This window comes from Ambystoma mexicanum, chromosome 8 (genome assembly GCF_040938575.1).
Source record: "Ambystoma mexicanum isolate Mex_15411 chromosome 8, UKY_AmexF1_1, whole genome shotgun sequence".
NCBI lineage: Eukaryota > Metazoa > Chordata > Amphibia > Caudata > Ambystomatidae > Ambystoma > Ambystoma mexicanum.
In genome coordinates this window covers 1,010,082,744-1,010,102,483 of record NC_090929.1, presented here as the reverse complement: position 1 = coordinate 1,010,102,483, position 19,740 = coordinate 1,010,082,744, and the positions used below count along the sequence as shown (strand labels likewise).

Below are 19,740 nucleotides of genomic sequence, written 5' to 3'. Positions count from 1 at the left end.
AGGATTAGGGTGAGCAGGAAGCGGGGAAGGCTTGCAAGAGACCGCGCTGAAGCCTTGCAGCCTTGCACTACGTGCTTTTCAAGGCACTATATTTAATTATGGATGGCTGGCTGGGAGCATGGGGGCTAGATTGCACTCACCTCTCCAGGGGTTTAGCTGCAAAAGTGTAATGGAGTGTAAACTCACGACAACAAGATCACTGCCACCATGTGGAAAAGTAACAATTGTAATAACATGTGTGAGTCTCTTTAATGCTGTGCAGTGGGTGGGTGCATGTACGAGAGTTTGTGTGTATGCATGGAAACGAGAATGTGTGTGTTTGAATGACTGAGTGAATGTGTGTGTGCTATTGGGACAAAAGTGTGTGTGTGTGTGTGTGTGTGTGTGTGTGTGACCAACCATCCATCTTGAAAGTATTTACAGAGGCAATACTTGCATATAGGTAGACACAGGCAGCATGAAATGTCTTTATAGGGCCACGCTGGCATGTATTGTGGGCTTCATCGTGCGTGCCTTCAACTAAAATACGGGCATATATTTGGGCACACACTGCATGAAAAAAAGGTGACAGGGCTATGCTGGCATTTCTTGTGGACACAAGCTATCCGGAACATGTGGTTTTTGGTGGCCCTAATTGCATATGTTGGCGGCACCATTATGAAAGGCACAGGCATGATGAAAATGTAAAATGCTCCTGTGTGCTCTTGGTATGGCATCTAATTTTTTTTCATCTGTTGCACTATATTTCTATATTTTTCTCAAAATGCTCACCCCAGCAGGATGCCCATTCTCCACACATCCAGCCACCAGCAGCATAATCCCCCCCCCTCCACCCGCTCTCCCCACCAAACCCCCTGTGGCATGTGCTCCTCTACCTTATGCACACCAATTGTGCAGCTCTTCCCCTTGCCTCCCACTCCAACCCTGATTGATTTGTCCTTGCACCCCCACTTACAAACCATGTGTGGCTTGTCCTTCCTCTGGCAAATGTGGTTGGTGCTGTTATGTGCAGCACAATACCATTACAAATCCCCCAATTGTATCCGTTCACACAATGAAATACAGTAGTGTTCTAAACAGTCAAGCTCATCAACTCATCCATCGAACATCCACACAATGAAATCCATTCAACTATAAATAAACTCTAACACCCTGTGTTCCAGATAAGATTTTTAAATGAGAGTATCTTACTTTGTATTTTTAAACTTTGGGGAGTAAAGACGGCGTGTTTTCTCCTTTGCAAGAGAGTAAAAAGTATGGAACATCATATGGAAATCATTATTACACTGCAGCAGCCCACATCGAAACAGAATAGCAAGTTTCCCCTCACAATTACCAGTTAAAGATAAGGGTGCGGTAGCACTAGCACCCTCCCAAAAATGGAAGAAATGTCCACTAACACACCGAGCTTCCCATGCATGCAAGGAAAAGTTATCGTTATTGTACCGTTTATCACGTTGACTTAAAGTTAAGGTTGAATTTAAGTTTAAAATACATATATAAACTCATATGTACCCCAGATAAGGTTTTCAGCTGGGGAGTGTTTTACAAACTGCTTTTATAATTAAACTGTAAATTAAATTATAAGAGGAAAAATGATTTCCACCACAACAGTGTAATAAGTATGCAACCAAAACATGACTTAACTTGAAAATAAACAGAGCACATAATAAAACAAAACAAAATAGTGTAGCAGAGATGTATTGCTTCAAACAACATATTACATTTGTCTGATATTAATGTATACGAACATACCACTTGCATGCAGCTTGATAAATCTACACAACACAGGAACTCCTAAAAATGGTGCAAGCATGCATTCACTGAAAAAAAGCATAATTTGTTTCTTACAAAGGATACTTCCAAATTGTAACTGTTTTTCATCTCATTACTAATAAGATCCTAAAATGCTTGAAATATACATATTTATTAAAATGTGCATACTGCACTGCAGGCCTCAGGGCCCACAGAACAGAGACATAACACACAAACATGCAGAGGTCAAGAAAGAGATAAACTGAGCAGAGAGAAGCTTATTAATCAGGACTCAGGTTGAAGAGATGAGTCTTGATAGCTTTTTTGAAGGGTAGAAGCATAGCTGCAGGAAGAGAGTTCCAGAGAATCGGGGCCTGAATGTCGAAGCTTGTGCCACCAAAACGAGCCAGTTTAAATCTTGGCTGGACGAGTACTGGAGCAGCGGTTGATCGAAGATTCCTGATGTTTAATCTGATCTTGATGCGATCAGATAAATATACTGGGCTTGAAAGAGACAGGTACTTGTGGGCCAGAGTGAGGGCTTTGTATGATATTCTCTGCTTCACAGGGAGCCAGTGCAAAGCTTTCCTAAAAGTGGAAATATGAGTGTGACGCGAAAGCTTGAAGATGGTGCGCACAGCATTGTTCTGTGTGACTTGAAGGGCTTGGATGTTACTTGCCGAGGTACTGGTCAGCAGACTGTTACAATAGTCTAGCCTGGAATGTATTAGTGCTGTAGACAGTAAGGCGCAATTTTCGTTTGTTATAAAGGGTTGTATATATTGTATGCGTTTGTTAATGAATCCACAGACAGAACGAGTGTTGGAAACATGGGGCTTCATTGATAGTTCATCGTCCAGAGTAACAACCAGTGTTTTTTACTTTTTTTGAAACTGCTATGATATGATCAGCGATCAAGAAGTTGGAGTAGTCTGGTATAAGCTTGCTCCAAGTATTCTTAGTGGCAACAATCATGAGCTGTTTTTTTGTTACTTAGAGCCAATGAGTTACAGGCCATCCAGTTCTGAATGGCACTGTAGATGTTGTTTCGGGTTGTTAAGTACTTATATTGTCCGCAGCGCTGAATGACAACCTGGGTATCATCAGCGTAGTTTGTATATTGGACACCCATGCTGTTCAGTAAGTCCAGCAGCGGCTGCATATAAATGTTAACAAGGAGTGGCGACAGGCAGGAGCCCTGAGGGCACCGCATGTTTGAAAAATAGGAGTGGAGTGGTTTTTCGCAACACAAACCCTCACTGTTCGTGGTCCCAAGGAGGAAATGATCCAGTTCGACGCTATAGTAGAGCAATTGGCGACCACGCCGAGCCTAGTCGAAAGAAGAGTGTGATCAACAAGATCGAAGCATGCAGAGAGGTCGAAGAGCAGAGCAGATTGGTTGTTATTTCCCATGCTAGCCAGTGTTGACGTAAGGTCAAGCAAGGCAGTCTCTGTGCCATGCCTAGCCTGATTGATGTGTATCTAAGATGTTGTGCTCTTCAACATGAGTTTGAAGTTGAATGTAGGAGAGCTTATCAAGGATTTTTAGAATAAAAGGTGCATTAGTGGTAGGCCGATAGTTGTCTGTATTGGATGGATCTAGGTTGTCTTTTTTTAGTAACAGGGTAATCCATGCTGATTTGAGAGTGGACGGAACTGTGCCCTCGTCAAAGGATAAGTAAATCAGCTTGGTAAGCCAGGGAACAAGAAGGTCTTGCGATTCCTTAAAGATGTTATTTGGACACTCATCACCTGGACATGAGGTGGTTTTAAGATCTTGTATAACCTTAAGCACAGGGAATATTGTTGGTGTTATTGGTGGGTGTAGAGAAGGTGTGGTCAGGTGACATAGCAACTCCACAATTGAGGGTGTTTTTAATGTTTTCTTTATGCATGCACAATGGTTCTCACCTTGAATATTTAGACACACGACACCATAGAATATGAACAGAAACAAACCCTTCCTTATCTCGCTGTGTGCTGTTTCTGAAAGGCTCACTGTGCACACACAACTTAAAGAACAAATGTCTGTTTTCAGACCGTTGCGCCATGGCTTGCGATTTCATCCATGCAGATAAAAATGAAACGATTTCTCCAGCATTGGATCTTTCATAGATTGACATGCTGTGAATATTCCCTATTGTCAGGCTAGGGATCCTTGGTTACCTATATTTTTTCTAAAAACTATTAAGGAAAATTGTAACACCTTTTGCAGCCCTTACACTTTGATATGGGTGCTAATGGTCCCCACCAATGGGACATTGTCTATGTAGCGCCTGCCCTTGCAGCCTTCCTTCAGAGTTCAACCGTCTTTCTTCCCTAGTAAATTCCCAGGCCATGGGGGGAAAAAACAATCTACGGACACACGTTCATTGCCGTCGACTCAGTCCTCGTAGAACTCAGACCCAGAAAAGTCACGTTCATCGTCTACTCTAGCGACGGTCCCATCAACGACGCAGTCGTCTGCCGGTAAAATATTTGTCAATGACACCACTGTCAATAAACTAACAGGTGATTAAACCCAATGGCAAATCGGGGGCTCACTCGTACCGAAAAACAATGACGCCAGCTACTTCACATATGTCATCCACAAAGGGACAACTGACGCAGATGACCAGTAAAGGTCACCTGTCAAGGTCCTCATCCACAAAGGTGATTCGCCACTCATCCATAGTATCGATGCTCGGGCTTACAGCTCCCATGATAGAGCCAACGAGCCAAAAAGCCAAATTGACACAGAGTAGAGGTGAGCAATCTCCTTCCTCACAACCAGACGCTGCACCTGGCTTATCCAGGGAGTAGCAGGAGCAAGAAGGGCAGCCACAGTCCATTGTCTCAAATGTCTCACCAATCATATACTCAGATGTCATGCCTGAAGACATCGTACAGCACAAGTACACTTTGGATTTTGAGGCACAAAGAGCACACTCGCCAGTGTTTTCAGATTCGAATTCTGATCAATCTGTGATTATGCAGGAGTAAAGAGCCCCATGTCATGTATGGAGCCCCCAAGGGTCTCCCAAGGGATCAAACCAAAGGGCGTTCCAGCCACTGGAACCAACACTGGACCACTCTTGAGCAATCCCTTGCCATGTAGGTCATCTAACCACACCAGCCTACCCACTAGCGAATCCTCAGTCCCTTTTGCCATTACAAGTTCTCATCACTGCAGAGTCTGCTCGCACAGCTCAATTCCAGGCTCTCTCCTCACAAGCACCAGAGGGAGCGCCAGCAGATCCACAGGGAGCGCCTACAGCAACAGATCCACAAAGGTCGTCAGCTAAGCGAAAGAGATCAGCCTCCGGTGTATGGTCAATATCCTCTCCACGGCCGAAGGAACTAGCAAGATCACAGCAGCAGATATCCCCACAGCATAGTAGGGAGCACTCCAGGTCACAGTCACAGCAACAATCACAACACCTCCCCAGACTGCATAGGTCACTGTTCATACCAACATCTCTGCGTAGGCCTGAGGCAAGCACACAGCCTTTAGGCCGGGACCAGGGGAAGGCAAACTCAGATACAAATCCAGATACTGCACCACAGGACACAACGTCTACCACAACAGTCTCATCACACAAGGATGACTGGGACACTGATGATACTGCTATGTATGAAACACCTAAAAGCCCCCTGCAACCATTGCCACCAGATAATATTGGGGCTTTCCATTCATGATCTCCAAGGCATGTCTAGAATTCGGCTTGACACCAGCAGAAGAAAAGAGACTGTTTTGTTTTCGACCACATGAGAAAACAACACAAAACCACGATCCTGGATCACTTGTGGGAGGAAGGAATACATACAATGAGGCATCCCTTCACTGAGCTGGATGTGAAAGGTAGATTATGAAGAAATGTAAGGCTCCAGAATCTACACCTAAATGCCTCACCGCTCAACCAACGTCAGTCAGTGGTATCCGTGGCAGCAAGTAGGAAGGCACATACAGTCTCAAAAATGCATAGTGCCGCCAGAGAATGAAGGTAGAAAGTTGGATGCTTTCGGCAAAAAAGTCCTAACAAGCGGGGCCACAACAATAAAGGCTGCCAAATTCACTTGCCATTATAGCCCGTTATGACCACGAAATGTGGTATTAAATAGCTCCCATTCACGAGCATCTGCCTGAAGACCACCGAAAAGACCTCGCTATCTTAAGAGGGCGAGGAAGCATCGAACCACAACATTAACATCGCTGTTGACCTTGCAGAAACAGGATTCAAACAAATTGGGAACAGTGTAGTTCTAAGACGACAATGCTGGGTTCGGTGCACTGACGTCAGGCAAGCAGTACAACGCAAGATGGCGGACCTGCCATTTGAAGGCAAAAACTTGTTCAGCCTGAAGATAGATGAGGCCATGAAGACAGATTTGGACAATGCTGCAGGGAAGGAAGAGTTTTCGTCCATTTAAGGGAGCATCAGGACAAGCAGGATCATACTTTGCTAGGGGCACCCGAGATTACTCCAGAAGCTTCTATTATTCCCAAGCATATATACGAATGACTGGTCTTACCAGCGATCCAGGAAGTATCGTCAGCCACGGTGATGTAGAGCTGCTGCCACCTTCCAGAGGGGAAGACAAACAAAGCAAGTCCCAACCATGACTACAGGCATAGCACACCATCCAAAGGGGGAAACGTCACGCATTACACCAATAAGTGGCGCTAGTAACTACATACAGATGGGTGATAGACATCATCCAGCATGGCCATCTGTTTAAATTCAAGAAACAACCAAAGCACATTCCTCCCAGGAAACATGCGCAACCACACTTACAAGTGCTTCAACAAGCGGTGCGACTGATGCTTGCCAAAAGAGCCATCCAGAGGGTCCTGAAACTTCTGAGGAAAAGGAGTATACTCCAAATACTTTGTCGTGAAAAAGCCAGACAGCAAGGGGCGTCCCATACTCAATTTGAGGCGGCTAATCAAGTTAATCAAAAAGCAGGAATTCGAAATGGTCATGCTGCAAGAAGTAATGAAGTAATAAGGGCAGTGCTGCCTCAAGAATACCTGGCCTCATTAAATCTGCAAGATGCCTATTTTCACATCCCAATTCACCAGAGTCACATGAAATACCTAAGATTTCTAGTAGGGAACAAGCACTATCAATTTCACGTTCTGCCTTTCAGCCTAAAGTCGACACCTCGAACATTCACCAAATGTTTTGTGTCCGTTGCCACTTACCTCTGATGGCAAGGTCACCACGTCTACCCATATTTAGACGATTGCTTGGTTGTTGGTCGGTGTCCGAACCAGCCAAAGTCCTCCTTTTCCAAGACAGACTCTCCTGCAACAGCTAGGATTTACCATAAACTGCAGGAAATCTTGTACATGACCCTCCAAAGTACTAGTATTTTGGGGAGCACAGTTCTCCATGGCAGAAGAGTTGGTGAGACTGTCCGCTGATGGAAACCAAGCGCTAAGAGTATCAACCTTCAGAACAAAACAAAGGGGTATTGATACGCAAATGTATGGCACTCCTGGGCACCATGTCATCCTGCATCCCACTTATTCCCTATTGCTGGTTGCACATGAGGCACCTGCATGAATTTCTCACCAGCTAGTGGTCCCATATTGAGGGATCATGGGAAGACAAAGTGCAAATCACCCCAACCCTCACAAACAAACTCCAATGGTGGTCCAGCACACAGCATGCCCTTTTAAGACCAATTCCTCAGGCCACACTGGTGACGGATGCATCACTATCAGGATGGGGAATGCACATCAGCCCCGGTCATGTCAAGGGTCTATGGATACCAGAAGAAACATCTGTATCAATCAACATCCTGGAACTGAGAACGGTTCGTTGGGCATCAAATCTGCCCTGACAATAATATGCAGCTCTGTGGTGAGGGTCCTCACGGACAACACCACCACTGTGTATTACCTGCTCAAAAAAGAGGATCGAGGTCAAAAATCTTATCCCAAGAAGCACGCAAGATTTGGCATTGGGGCCGTACTCAACGGCATATCCCTCCAGGTGTATCACCTACCGGGGATACACAACCAGGTAGGAGACAGTCTAAGCAGGGCCAATGCTCAGAGCCACGAGTGGGACCTGCATCACAATCAGGCCCACATGATCTTTGCTCAATGGGGTCACCCATCCATCGACTGTTTGCTACCAGGAACAAGAAATGTTGCGTTCTCTTTTCTGTGGATCAACATCATTGCCTACGTGTCCCACCCCCCATTCCAATGATCTGCAAGACGGTACAGATGGTCTGGGTGTACCCGTGCCAGATAATACTGATAGCCCCCAAATGGCTGATGCCGACGTGATTCTCAGACCTTCTTCCGCTGTGAGGAGACAAGACAATTCACTTGCAGATCCAGGAAGATCTGCTGTCTCAAGACAATGGCAGAATCCTACAGTATGACCCACGATCACTCAAGCTAGCAGCGTGGCTCCTGAATTCACGGAGTTTGGACATTTAAGCATACCACAGGAATGCCCAAACGTACTTGCAGCAGCGGCTTCACCATCCACAAACCACTCATACATTCTGAAATGGAAGCATTTTTGTAACTGGTGTTCACAACAGCAAAACCTGCAGCCGTTGTCGGCACAGCCAGAGCAAATTCTCCCATATCTGCTATCACTCGCTAACAGTGGGCTCTCCATCTCATCCATCAAAGTACACCTCACAGCCATCTCCCGGGTTCACTAGGAAAAGAGGCAGAGCTCCACTGTTCAGCGAAAGGCTGATTAAGCTTTTTCTGAGGGGATTTTTGCAATATGTCCCTCGAGTTGAAAAGGTATAGCCGAAGTGGCATTTGAACTTAGTCCTTGCATGGCTTATGAGGGCACCATTCGAGCCTTTAGCTACAGCTACAGTGCATATGAAGTTTGTCTCATGGAAGGTCGCGTTTTTGGTGGCCATTACATCATGATGAAGGGTTTCAGAATTACAGGCACTGGTAATAGATCCGCCATACTTAGGTTTTGCAAATGACAAAGTGGTGCTTAGTACCAATCCCCACTTCATCCTGAACAAATTACTGAGTTCCACCTGAATGCAACCATCATGCTCCCTACTTTCTTCCAGAACGCTACAACTCTTGACTGAGTCAGCTTTGCACTCGCTAGATATAAAAAGGATGCTCAAACATTATTTGGACAGGACAAAGTACTTCAGAGCCTCAAAACAACTTTTTTGTGGCATACGGCCCATCATGTAAAGGGAAGGTGATTACAAAGCAAGGCATTTCTAGGTGGATTTCATCCACTATTTCCTTTTGCCATGCTAAGGTCAATAAACCGCTACAGACAGCATTCGTGGGCACACTCCACAAGAGCCGCAGCGTCTAAAGCGGCACTATGGACTGGCATTTCACTAAGACACATTTACCACGCAGCCACGTGGGAGGTGCCTCACACCTTAACAAGGCATTACGGCCTGCAGAGTCAGCATTCTGCGGATGCTCGGATGCTCGAAAGCAGTCCTGCAGTGTCTGTTTCAGTAAGGTAAGCCCCGCAGTTCCAGGGGTCAGCCTTTATGCACCATTCTAATCTGTTTTTTTACCTTCCTTCACCTCCTTGCAAAAGCTAATAGTGCTTTAAAATCTATTCACAGCATGTGAATCTATGAAAGATCCAATGCTGGAGAAGGGAAAAGTTGCTTACCTGCAACTCCATTTTTGCCAAGCACAAAGAAAGCCATCCAGCTTTCGAGGGGTTTGTCAGGTACTCCCGCTGCTTCATTCATTCCCTTAGTCTCGACCATTGCAACCCCTCTTACGGATGCTCTTAAATCTTCCCATTCAGGAAACTTGACCTTAGATGAAAAAGCAATAGTCACCTTTTCTAGATTCAAGACCATCATCTCCTCCTCACTTCCCTTACTGAGATGTCCCGACTTTTCTCAACACTTCTACTTGCAGAAAGACGCTTCCGTTGCAGGATTAGGAGCCGTTGTCTCCCAGGGAACAGGATAAGACTTGCATCCTGTGCCTTTCATTAGATGGAAGCTATTGCCCCACGAACTGGCATATTCAACAATAGAAAAAGATTGCTTAGCCCTTAAGTGGGCGGTGGAGTCAATATGATATTACATGTTGCGGCACCCTTTTTTCGATCTTTACCGACCATGTGCCTCTACAGTGGTTAGCCTTTCAGAAAGACTCAACCACTGTGTGTTACGGTGGTTTTGGACATTGCAACCATTTACCTTCCTGACGCTTCATCTGCCGGCCTCCTTCCAGGTGGTATCAGACTACCTTTCCCGTTCTACTGATCGGTTGGAACGGCTGAATCCTTCGGTGCGGGTTTGTGACCGGGAGTCCCTGTTCCCCGTTGGGGAATGCCCCAATGGGATGAAGAAGGGGTAATCAGGGGAAAGAAGCAGGCACAGGAGCTGCGTTAACGGACCACCAACGGGGACTGGAGCGCACTCCCAACTTCATGCTCCATCCTGATACCTTGATACGAGGTTTGCTCTGTGCCTTCTCCCTTCTAAGAGTAGCCGTGCTGGCCAGAGCAAGCCTCTGCACAACACCCAAGAAGGCTGGACTTACCTCGCAGAGGGACCCTGCAACCTCCGTTCCAGAGCAGTTTTCCTCGCGCAGCGAGACCGCCTGGCCAGATGGACATAGAAGGCTCGGGAAGTATACTGCCTTGAAACCGGGAAGGCGGCGGAGATGAGTTATGGCGGCCATGGCAAACGGACAGATCTCCAGTGGGGCTAAGAACGCTGTACCCCTCAGCAAGGGCTATGGTGATTGGTTAACGGTACGAGCTGCCAGTATAAAACACGGCAGACCTGTTACTTTGTGTGACACTGACTCTGTTTCTTACAGGAGTCTCATGAGCCAAAGGAAGAGGGACGATATCGCTGTGCATATTAGGCCGAGTGCTGAAACCACCCAGAAAAGGAGGAACCACCCTTACTTGGACCTGAGGAGGATCCCCCTTGGAAAGGGACTGATTGAGTTTGGACTTTTCCTTTGACTGGGCAACCCAGTCCTGTGACCTGAATAAAGGACTTATTTTGTTTTACTGCAACCTGTCTCGTACCCATCATTACAGTCACCTCCCCTTTGCAGTGCCCTGTGCTCTCAATTGGTGCCTTAATGTTCACATGGAAAGATAAAAGGTGTAGTATTTACACAATTTTAATGCATAAAAAGGCCTTGCACATCACCTTTCTTGAGGCCTGCTAATGCCGATTGAAAAAGCCAGAACTATTAGCGTTGCCATTGCCTATTAACTTACTTGCTGCTGCAAAGTTTCCGAAATTCTGCAAATCTCTATAACCTCATCAGTTTGCCATTATCTTCAGTCCATAAGCACAACGTTCTGCACCTGTTAATATTGGACCATCACTTTCCCATTAAGCAGGCTTAGTAACTGTACATCATCAAAAACTATGCAAAACTCATCAATTGTGAAAATCAATGATCCTGTAGGTCGCTGTTCCGATTCGCTTATCGCTTGTACCCCACTACAAAGGCCTTCGAAGTGACTGCAGTTGTGGATTTTAGTACTTTACAGAAACCTATAAATTACTTTTGGAATGGATTTGGAAACTCCCATTCACATGGGTTTTCACCTAGTTGTCGAACAAAATACTGATGTTCTATTTATGCTGGCCCTTTTTGGTTTAAATATTCGCTTATCCAATTTTTACTGGCTATTTTCAGTTTTGAATCTTTTTGGATGTCCTTAAATACCAAATACTAGGAGTTAATACAACAGTGGTGGTTGGTGAATTTTTCAGTTGAGGAGCGTAATATCCCCCACAAACCTCTGCTAGTTACTGGGTATGGTAAAGGGACCTCTACTCAGCATTCGACGGGGGTGATTCAGAGAGGTTCTCACACTCAGAATTGTTTAAATATGTGATTTACATGGTGCTTTTAAACAGAACAATTTTTGCAAAATATTAAGTAAAACTCTACACCGTTTTTCATCAGTTCTGTGGGGAAATGTGTGAAAAAGTCTCATAGATGTCAGGTCACATATAGTACGTGGAGTATTTGACAACATGTTATCCTTGGGCCTCTGCCCACAACACATGCCTGCAGAGACACTGGCAAGCAAACTTCCTTGATGCCTGTTCTCACAATGGGTTCGCATTGCCACTGTAAATCCTTTTTATGACCTTGGTGCCCACAGTATGTGTGGCCATTGACCCTGTCGATCCCTTTCATGGCACTGGTGACCATAATATAATAAATGCCTGCACTGCTTTTAATCAGAGCTACAATAATGAACGCCTTCCACTGGGCATATGTGTAGTGCTCCCAAGTGTGCTGAGACATCTGCACCTCACATTCTGTTTTGTAACCTACCGAAATCACACCAATGCGGAAGCATAAGGGAATCAAGATTCTGGGCCCTGGACATGAAGAAACTGCAGGGATTAGGAGGCTGCACTGGAGCACCCCTTTTCCCCATGCACGGTGCCATGCCTAGCAGTAAGAGCTGTATGTCCCATCTAGACATGTTCCATTGTGCATGCACTAGATCTCGGAATTTCTGTAGAATGGCAATGCATGGATTCTTCCATAATGGGTGCCAACCATCATGGGCGAGCTGTCCCTTCAATACTCACTGGTTTATATCCTTACACGTTTGCACGTATCTGTGGTCCTCTTACTTGCTCATGAATGATGTAGCAACACAGTAGAAGGGTACCTTTAGTTCTACGTTACTTTTTTTGTTGGTGGCAGGGCCTGTGGCTAAGCACAATCCCCAGTCCTGCAAATAAAATTCTTTGTTTATCCCAGTCATTAAGAGAATAATACGCCAGAAGTGTTCACACATTTGAAAAGTATAATTCAGAGGGATTAAAATTAGGTTTTAAAGGTTACAATTCAGGTAAACCATGATTTAAGTGTTTTTGATTCTAATACTCCGTAGAGTTCTATTTCTTTACCCTAGACTGCATTGCAGTGACCTGTTGACCCTCACTTTGGTGAATTTATTTACCAATGAGATCACCACTCCAGTATTGCTGAAGCCATATGCTTCAGTGCTTAAAAGGTGTAAGGTTGGCCTGCGATAGGGGTCTTGGGGAAGCAAGTGCTACACACCATGTCTGAGGTCTCAAGTCCACGTTTATTTCTTGGAGGTAGTTCTCCAGCATGGGGTTTTACATAGATTTACATGCTCATGAATATTCTCAGTCGTCAGCCTGGGAATCCTCGGTAAAAAGACAAGTTTAGCTTTAACCCATCAAGACTGACACAGACTGCACACTCTCTGAGGACCCTACAGCAGAGAAGGGCGTCCTTTCATTCCCTGAAGGGTCTCCAGATCCTCCAAGGGGTACACTACCACCTATCATCAGCCTTCCCGCTGCAACACCCAGGAGTCCTACAGGGGTCACTCCCAGGCCTACGGCAGTGGCACCCAGCGTCGTTGTTGTTCCCCCATCCAGGACACAGACGTCCAAGCAGGTCTGAACCGGCCAAGGACCCACGTTTCCACTTTCACACCCCAGTGGGAGGCCGACTATCAAACTTTGTCAATCAGTGGCAAAAGATCTCCACGGACAGATGGGTGCTGGACGTTCTTCAACAGGGGCCCGCTTTATAATTTCAAGACCAGTGCCCCTGCATTCGTCCTGTCGAGGGTCAAGAACTTCACATGACCAAGATGCTACACGAGGTTCAGACCATGTTATGAAAAGGGGCAATAGGACTGGTCCCTCAGCGTATCCCGGGCTCGGGAGTGTACCTCAGATACTTTCTGGTAAGAAAGTCAGGAGGGTGGTGACCGATCCTAGACTTGCAATGCCTAAAAAAGTACCTAAAATCCAAAAAATTCAGGATTTTCACATTGCAGCATGTGTTTGACCAGCTGGAGGATGGGGATTTTCTAGCAACTCTCGCCCGGGAGGACACATACTTCCACATCCCCCATTTAGCGCAAACACTGAAGTGCCTGCATTTCGTCATCCAGAGGCAGCATTATTAATTCAAGGCCCTTCCCTTCGGCATGAAATTGGCTTTGAGGGTATTCACCAAATGCTTATCTCTGGCAGCAGCGCATCTGCGCCACAAGGGAATCCACGTCTAGCCTTACTTGGACTATTGGCTCATCCAGTCCCGCTCCCACGCATAGGCAACCCAGCACACGGCAGAGGCCATCCACCTTCTGACTAACACTGAATAGCTGTAACCCATGCGCTCCTTATCTCCCATTAACTATCTTTTGGGAATTATTACCTTTGTTCCAGTTGTCTTAAGGATTTAATGTCCAGAAAAACACACACATAGCTGACACATGTTTCGAGCTACACAAGGTCTTCATCAGGCAAGTAATATCATACATCATGGTTTTATTATAATTCACAATCATTTTTTAAACATATAATCACCAAATCATGGGTATCAGCAATATAGGTCCCAATTTTGGGATGTGAGAAACCTGAGGTATTCTTGCTCTTATTCACCCTGGAACTTATTCTGAGGTGGCCAGGGGACAGCCATCGCTGTTGGATGCAGAACCTGGGGGTGGACAAGCGGGAGCGATCACCTGGGTGCAGGGTTCTTAGGGATTGGGCGTGCGGTCCACGGGCAAGACTTGGTATCCCAACTGCACGATAAGTGAGGAAGAAGAAATCCCATAAGCTTTTATGGGATGTGTTGGTTCCAGCATCCCTGCATGCCTCATTCACCCTGATCCAAGAGAGGACAAGAAAGGATTTTATTGTAGGAAACTAGGTGAGAGAAAATATCCAATAAAACAAAGATGTAGTCTTCAGGGAAGTATCCATTCACTGGCCACTAATCTACACCACCGGGAATACAATCCAGTCCCATGCTTGTATTCCTGTATGTCAGGGGTACAGAGTGACCTACAGAGAGGGAAAGCTATCCCTTTAAATAAAACCAATGCAACAGGGTTTTCCTATATCCCCTGTCAGTCGCCTACTAATGTTTCCCTAAATAAATCTAATCTACAATCACATTTCATCTGCTCCTCCCCATTTCCAATAAGTACTGGGATGAAGAGGCGGTTGGGAGCAATGATGATTACCCATAGAAACAACATAGGAATACAAAGTGAGGCCTGCCATGTAACATGTTTCAATTGTCCCACTAATAGTCAGGCACTTACACCTGACTCCAATTGACTCTCATCTGCATTATAAAAAGGGTAGTTCTGCCAGAAGCATTGAGCGAGCTGGGAATGCCGACTAGACCAGAGGATGCAAGGAGCAGGGAGCTGCAGGAATAGAAGCCTGGAGGATCCGGATGAGAACGACGTGCCAAGATGCAGCACCGGTGTTCATGAGGGGATGCAGCGTGGCTCGGGAGCCGTGTCTCCAGGTATCCTGCCAGCAGTGTTCAGGGAAATGCTTGTTACCTTGGGGACGTGTGCCGGTCCCAAGGGCATTTGATGGGCAGGTGGTGAGACCCTGACCTCTACCCAAACCCAATGAACCAGGTCGCAGGTGCCACGTTGGTGAGTTTCATGAGACAGAGAGAAACTTGTTAGCATGTGGGAGGCTGGAGCGTCCTCAATACTGGGTTGCTCCTTAAGCATGGTATTGAGCTAGCCTACCATCTGTTGGAAAGAGCCTGATTTGTTCGCCCTCACTGAAATGTGGCTCAACCATACTATCCAACAATGCCACTCTATCCTCTCCTTACAACTACACTATCTTTCGTGCTGACCGTGAAGGGAGCAAAGGGGGGGGGGGTGGCCCTTATATGCAAGGAGCACCTTGATTGTCACATAAATCCATATGACAGTGCAGATGGTTGTGAATCTCTATTCTTCTTCCTATATTAGCTTCCGGTATTGGCATGGAGTGCATGTCTAACAGTTCATGCAACTAAAGTAGCTGATTACCTCAGTAGCACCCTCTCAATTTACATTTAAGAATTGTGGTCCCACCCTAGTTCAATCCATTACAATGTTATACCATATTGATTGTTTAGGTCCTCTGATCTAATCTACGTCCTCCTTAGGATCTCATTGGTGTTCACCTGCACCCAGGACGAAACACTCTGTGTCTCTAACTTGGTCGGTCACCTTCTGACTTCCCTCTGATTCTCCAGCAATTATCCAAAGTCCTGCGTGGTGCCATCTCAGAATGCACTGTTCACGGGCACCCGGCTCAACACTATCCTGTGTCTGACTCCCTCGAGGGAGAGGGTGGAAGCCAACCTGGTGAAGGTTCAGCAGCTGTCTACAGCCTGTTGGGCATGATGTCCTCCTGCATCCATCTGGTTCCCTTTTGCAGGCTTCAAATGCGGTCCCTCTGGGAATTCCTAAATGCCAGTTAGCAGCAGGTCACAGGCACATGGACAGACAAGATCACCCTCAATCAGGCATTCTGTCAAGCTCTTCAATGGTGGTCTGTTTGGCCACACCTCACTCAAGAAGCCCGCTTTCCAGAGGCCTCCATACCAGGATACAGTCACTAACAACGCCTCTCTGCAGGGTTGGAGGCACACACATGACATTCTCACACCAGAGGCCTCCGACTCACGAAGGAGAGGGACTTATACATTTGTCTGGGCACTATGGGTGGTCATTAATGGCACTATACATTTGTCCTGGCACTATGGGTGGTCACTATGGGTGGGCCTTAAATCATAAGAGCCTCAGCTACAGGAGAAGGAGATGGATATCTTCACGGATAACACCACCACCATGTTTTACTTCAGAAAACAGGGTGGGACGCGCTCCCCTGCTCTCTCCCTGGAAGCCCAGTCCATGTGCCACCGGGCCATTCTTTTCCTTGTCCCCCTTTCATCTGGCAGCTGTCAAAAACACCATTGCAGATTCGCTCAGCAGGGAGCTGTAGTCTTATCACGAGTGGAAGCTTCAAGCACAGGTGTCTTGCCTCTTCAGCGAGTGGGGTCTTCCTCAGATCGACGGCTGCCACCTGAAAGTGCCAGAGGCTTGCCAGTGGATAGCCTCAGCCGAGGAGTCTACTGGATGCTTTGTCGTTCCTCTGGGAGGGACTCTTCTTGTACACCTACTCTCTGATTCGGCTACTGTTATGTGTGATCAACACACTCAGACGTTGCCACTGCAGGATGCTCTGCATTGCACTGGTATCGCCAAGGTAGACCTGGTACTCGGACCTTCTCCATCGATCAGTGGTTTCGGCCATCCAGCTGCCTCCACTTCCCAACCTCCTGCACCACAACCCTGCGTCTGAGCCTCACAGCCTGGCTCCTGCAGCCCTAAAATCTGGCCACTATTCCCTGCTTTTGGACTGCATGAAGATCCTGGACAAGGCCAAGGCTCCCTCTACGTTGTCTTGCTACAGGCACAAGGGGAAGCACTTCAGTGTCATGCCGGGCGCAGAAGAACATGCCACTGCACATAAAGGCTCCGCAGCTCCTCCCCTACCTTCTCTCGCTGGCTAAAGCTGGCCTTGTTTATGCCTCCATCAAGGTCCATCTGGCTGCCATATCCTGGTACACACAGACTTCAGGCAAGTTCTTCCTGTGGTTGCACAGGCTCGTCAAGGAGTTCCTCAAGGGTCTCTTCAGGACTTTCCTGCCAGTGAGGGCTCCTGCCCTGGCTTGGGAATAAAAACATGGTCCTGTGTAAGCTCATGGGAACTGTGTTTAAACTAATGCATCGTGTCCCTTTTGAAATTGCTATCGTGGAAGGCCGCTTTGTGGAAGCAATCACCTCGTCCAGGCGGGTCTGGGAGATCAGTCCCCTCTCCTGTAAGCAGCCATATTTGTCCTACAAAAGTGGTGCTGCAAACTGAAAGGGCCTTGCATTCGCTAGACGTTGCTTGTGCCCTCAAGTTCTACATTGCACGCACTAAAGACTTTCAGGAAACGTCACAGCAATTTTGGACCTGTGGAACACGGAAGGCTCTGTCTAAGGCTTCCATGTCCAGGTGGCTCTGGATGTATCATGCATTGTCATCTCCAGGCTAACAGACTGCTTCCAGGCCGGCCGAGAGCCCACTCCACCAGAGCCATAGAAGCAACAACAGCGTTTCTCTCTGGTGTGCCCCTGCTCTACATCTGCAGGACTGCTGCATGGAGGTCTACCCACTCCTTCACAAAATTCTACTGTCTACATGGATTCCAGGGAGGAGTCCGGGGTCGGCCAAACAGTGCTACGCAACCAGTTTGAGGTGAGTCTGTTCCAGGGGTAAGTGTATTGCTTCCGTGAGCCTTGCCACCTCCTGTGGTTGTGTATATGTACTGCTGTATAATCTTATTCATGAGCATGTGAATCCATGCAAGACCCCATGCTGGAGAAGGAACAAGTTACTTACCTGTAACTCTTGTTCTCTGGCATGGGTTTGCCTGGATTCACTTGCAAACCCTCCCTCCTTTCCCTGTTTAGCTCTTCTTCGTTCACACTGCCTCTTTTATTTGTGCTACCAAATCTGAAGATGGTCACCAGGGGTGGAGCTTAGGAGGACGAGTCATTGACTGGGGGCAGTATGACCCAAATGACATTGATAGGCTATAGAGGAGACGGGCAGGTCAAAGTTTAAAGCTAAACTGCTTTTTACTGCTGATTCCCAAACAAAAGGAATATTTATGAGCATGTGAATTCATGCAAGACCCATGCCGGGGAACAAGAGTTACAGGTAAGTAACTTGTTCCTTATGTGGCACTGCGAAGCATAATCATTACCCAGCAAAGCCAACAGTGTGGGCTTTTTTGTAGGCATGGAATAGGCATTTGCAAGGCACTGATATAATGGCACTATCTGGCAATAAAATGGAAACAGCTGGAAAGTGGTAGCTGGACATATGATAGCATTGCCTGGCAAATGCTTATTTATTATCTTACATAATTTAAAAGCTGTTTGCATTGTCAATGTTCGTTTTTAACAGGTCTGGAGTGGGAGGACCAGATATAAAACAAGTGGCTCAAGAACTGTTGAGACATTTTTATTACACCAATTGCTCATCAGCTGTAATTAAGCTATTAACTCTTGGAAGACTGCTTAGTAATAACACTGGCAGGCCAGAATTGGATGTTGCTACTTTATAGAGCTAGTTGAAAGCGATCAACCGAGGCTGAGTTTTGGGAGGGGCAGAGGAATTAGCATGACCATGCACAGACAGTGGGTGGGTAAATAACCAACACAGAGACGCCATGTGTCCCTCCTGACATGTCATATCCCTCCTAGCTGGACTCCAGTACAGTCATTTTGGCTTATAGGTGGCACTTAAGTGCCATTTCATAGCCAAAACTACAAATGGGAGGCAAATAAGTAAGCTGGGTAGAACATTTTAAAAGCTAATTTTCCACATTCAATGAGTAGCACTTTCTTGTAAAATAAATGCGTTTTTAGAAATCAAAGAACTTCATTCGCTTGATGTACATTTTTCAATTTCAACTTCTTCTAACTTTCTGTTTTGCTTGTATTCACAGGCCTCATCAATTGAAAAGCTCTTTACTGACCACTGCATCAGCCATGATTTTGATGATGCTACCTCCATCAAGTGAGTATTCAATGCAGATGCCAGCCTGCTTTTTGCCATTTATACACACTTATTGAGGACACTTACAGCAGTATCTACCGTGTAGTTTTGGCACACAGCTCTCCATGCTTCAGCCTCTTACGCAGATCATGGTGATATGATATGATAGCATAGCATAGCAGTTAGTCAGATGCTACTCTACTGCTGCAATTCATCTGGTCCTTGCTGTCTACTTGCTGTCTACTCTCCATGTGTAATAATGTACAGAGCACCCACATATTTTAACTATAAAGTAGCGTTAACGAGAATCACCCTACATTTTAATTTAAATAATCTGAGTTCATTAAGCGACTCCACTTCCTCAGACACATGCTGTGCAGTACAGCACTCCTTGCTGTTTGGCCACTTATGCCCTGTTTACATCATAATGCTTACTGATGACTTCTCTGCAATTACAGTACAACAACTCATTGCCCATACTCTCAGATCCTGCCCTAATCCTACACAATTGTTAAAAGGTCTAGAGGTACTTATGGACTTACAATGTATCTGACGCTTTTGGCGCACAAGCCTTTCATGGTAGCATGAAAACTGCTTTGTTAGTTT

General features: G+C 46.2%; 1 protein-coding gene across 7 annotated transcripts in view; it reads left to right on the top strand.

Annotated features, from left to right (window-relative positions):
- Positions 1-19,740, top strand: part of TMEM269 (transmembrane protein 269) — a 544,348-nt gene that overhangs the window by 187,497 nt on the left and 337,111 nt on the right. For all 7 annotated transcript variants that reach the window (XR_011268653.1, XM_069610934.1, XM_069610937.1 and 4 more), the window contains one exon: positions 19,085-19,155. Coding sequence is in view for 1 of the 7 variants with exons in the window: in XM_069610934.1 (XP_069467035.1) it covers positions 19,128-19,155 (28 nt within the window). In the remaining 6 variants the exon portion in view is untranslated. Of the gene's footprint in view, positions 1-19,084; positions 19,156-19,740 lie in introns of those variants that run through there.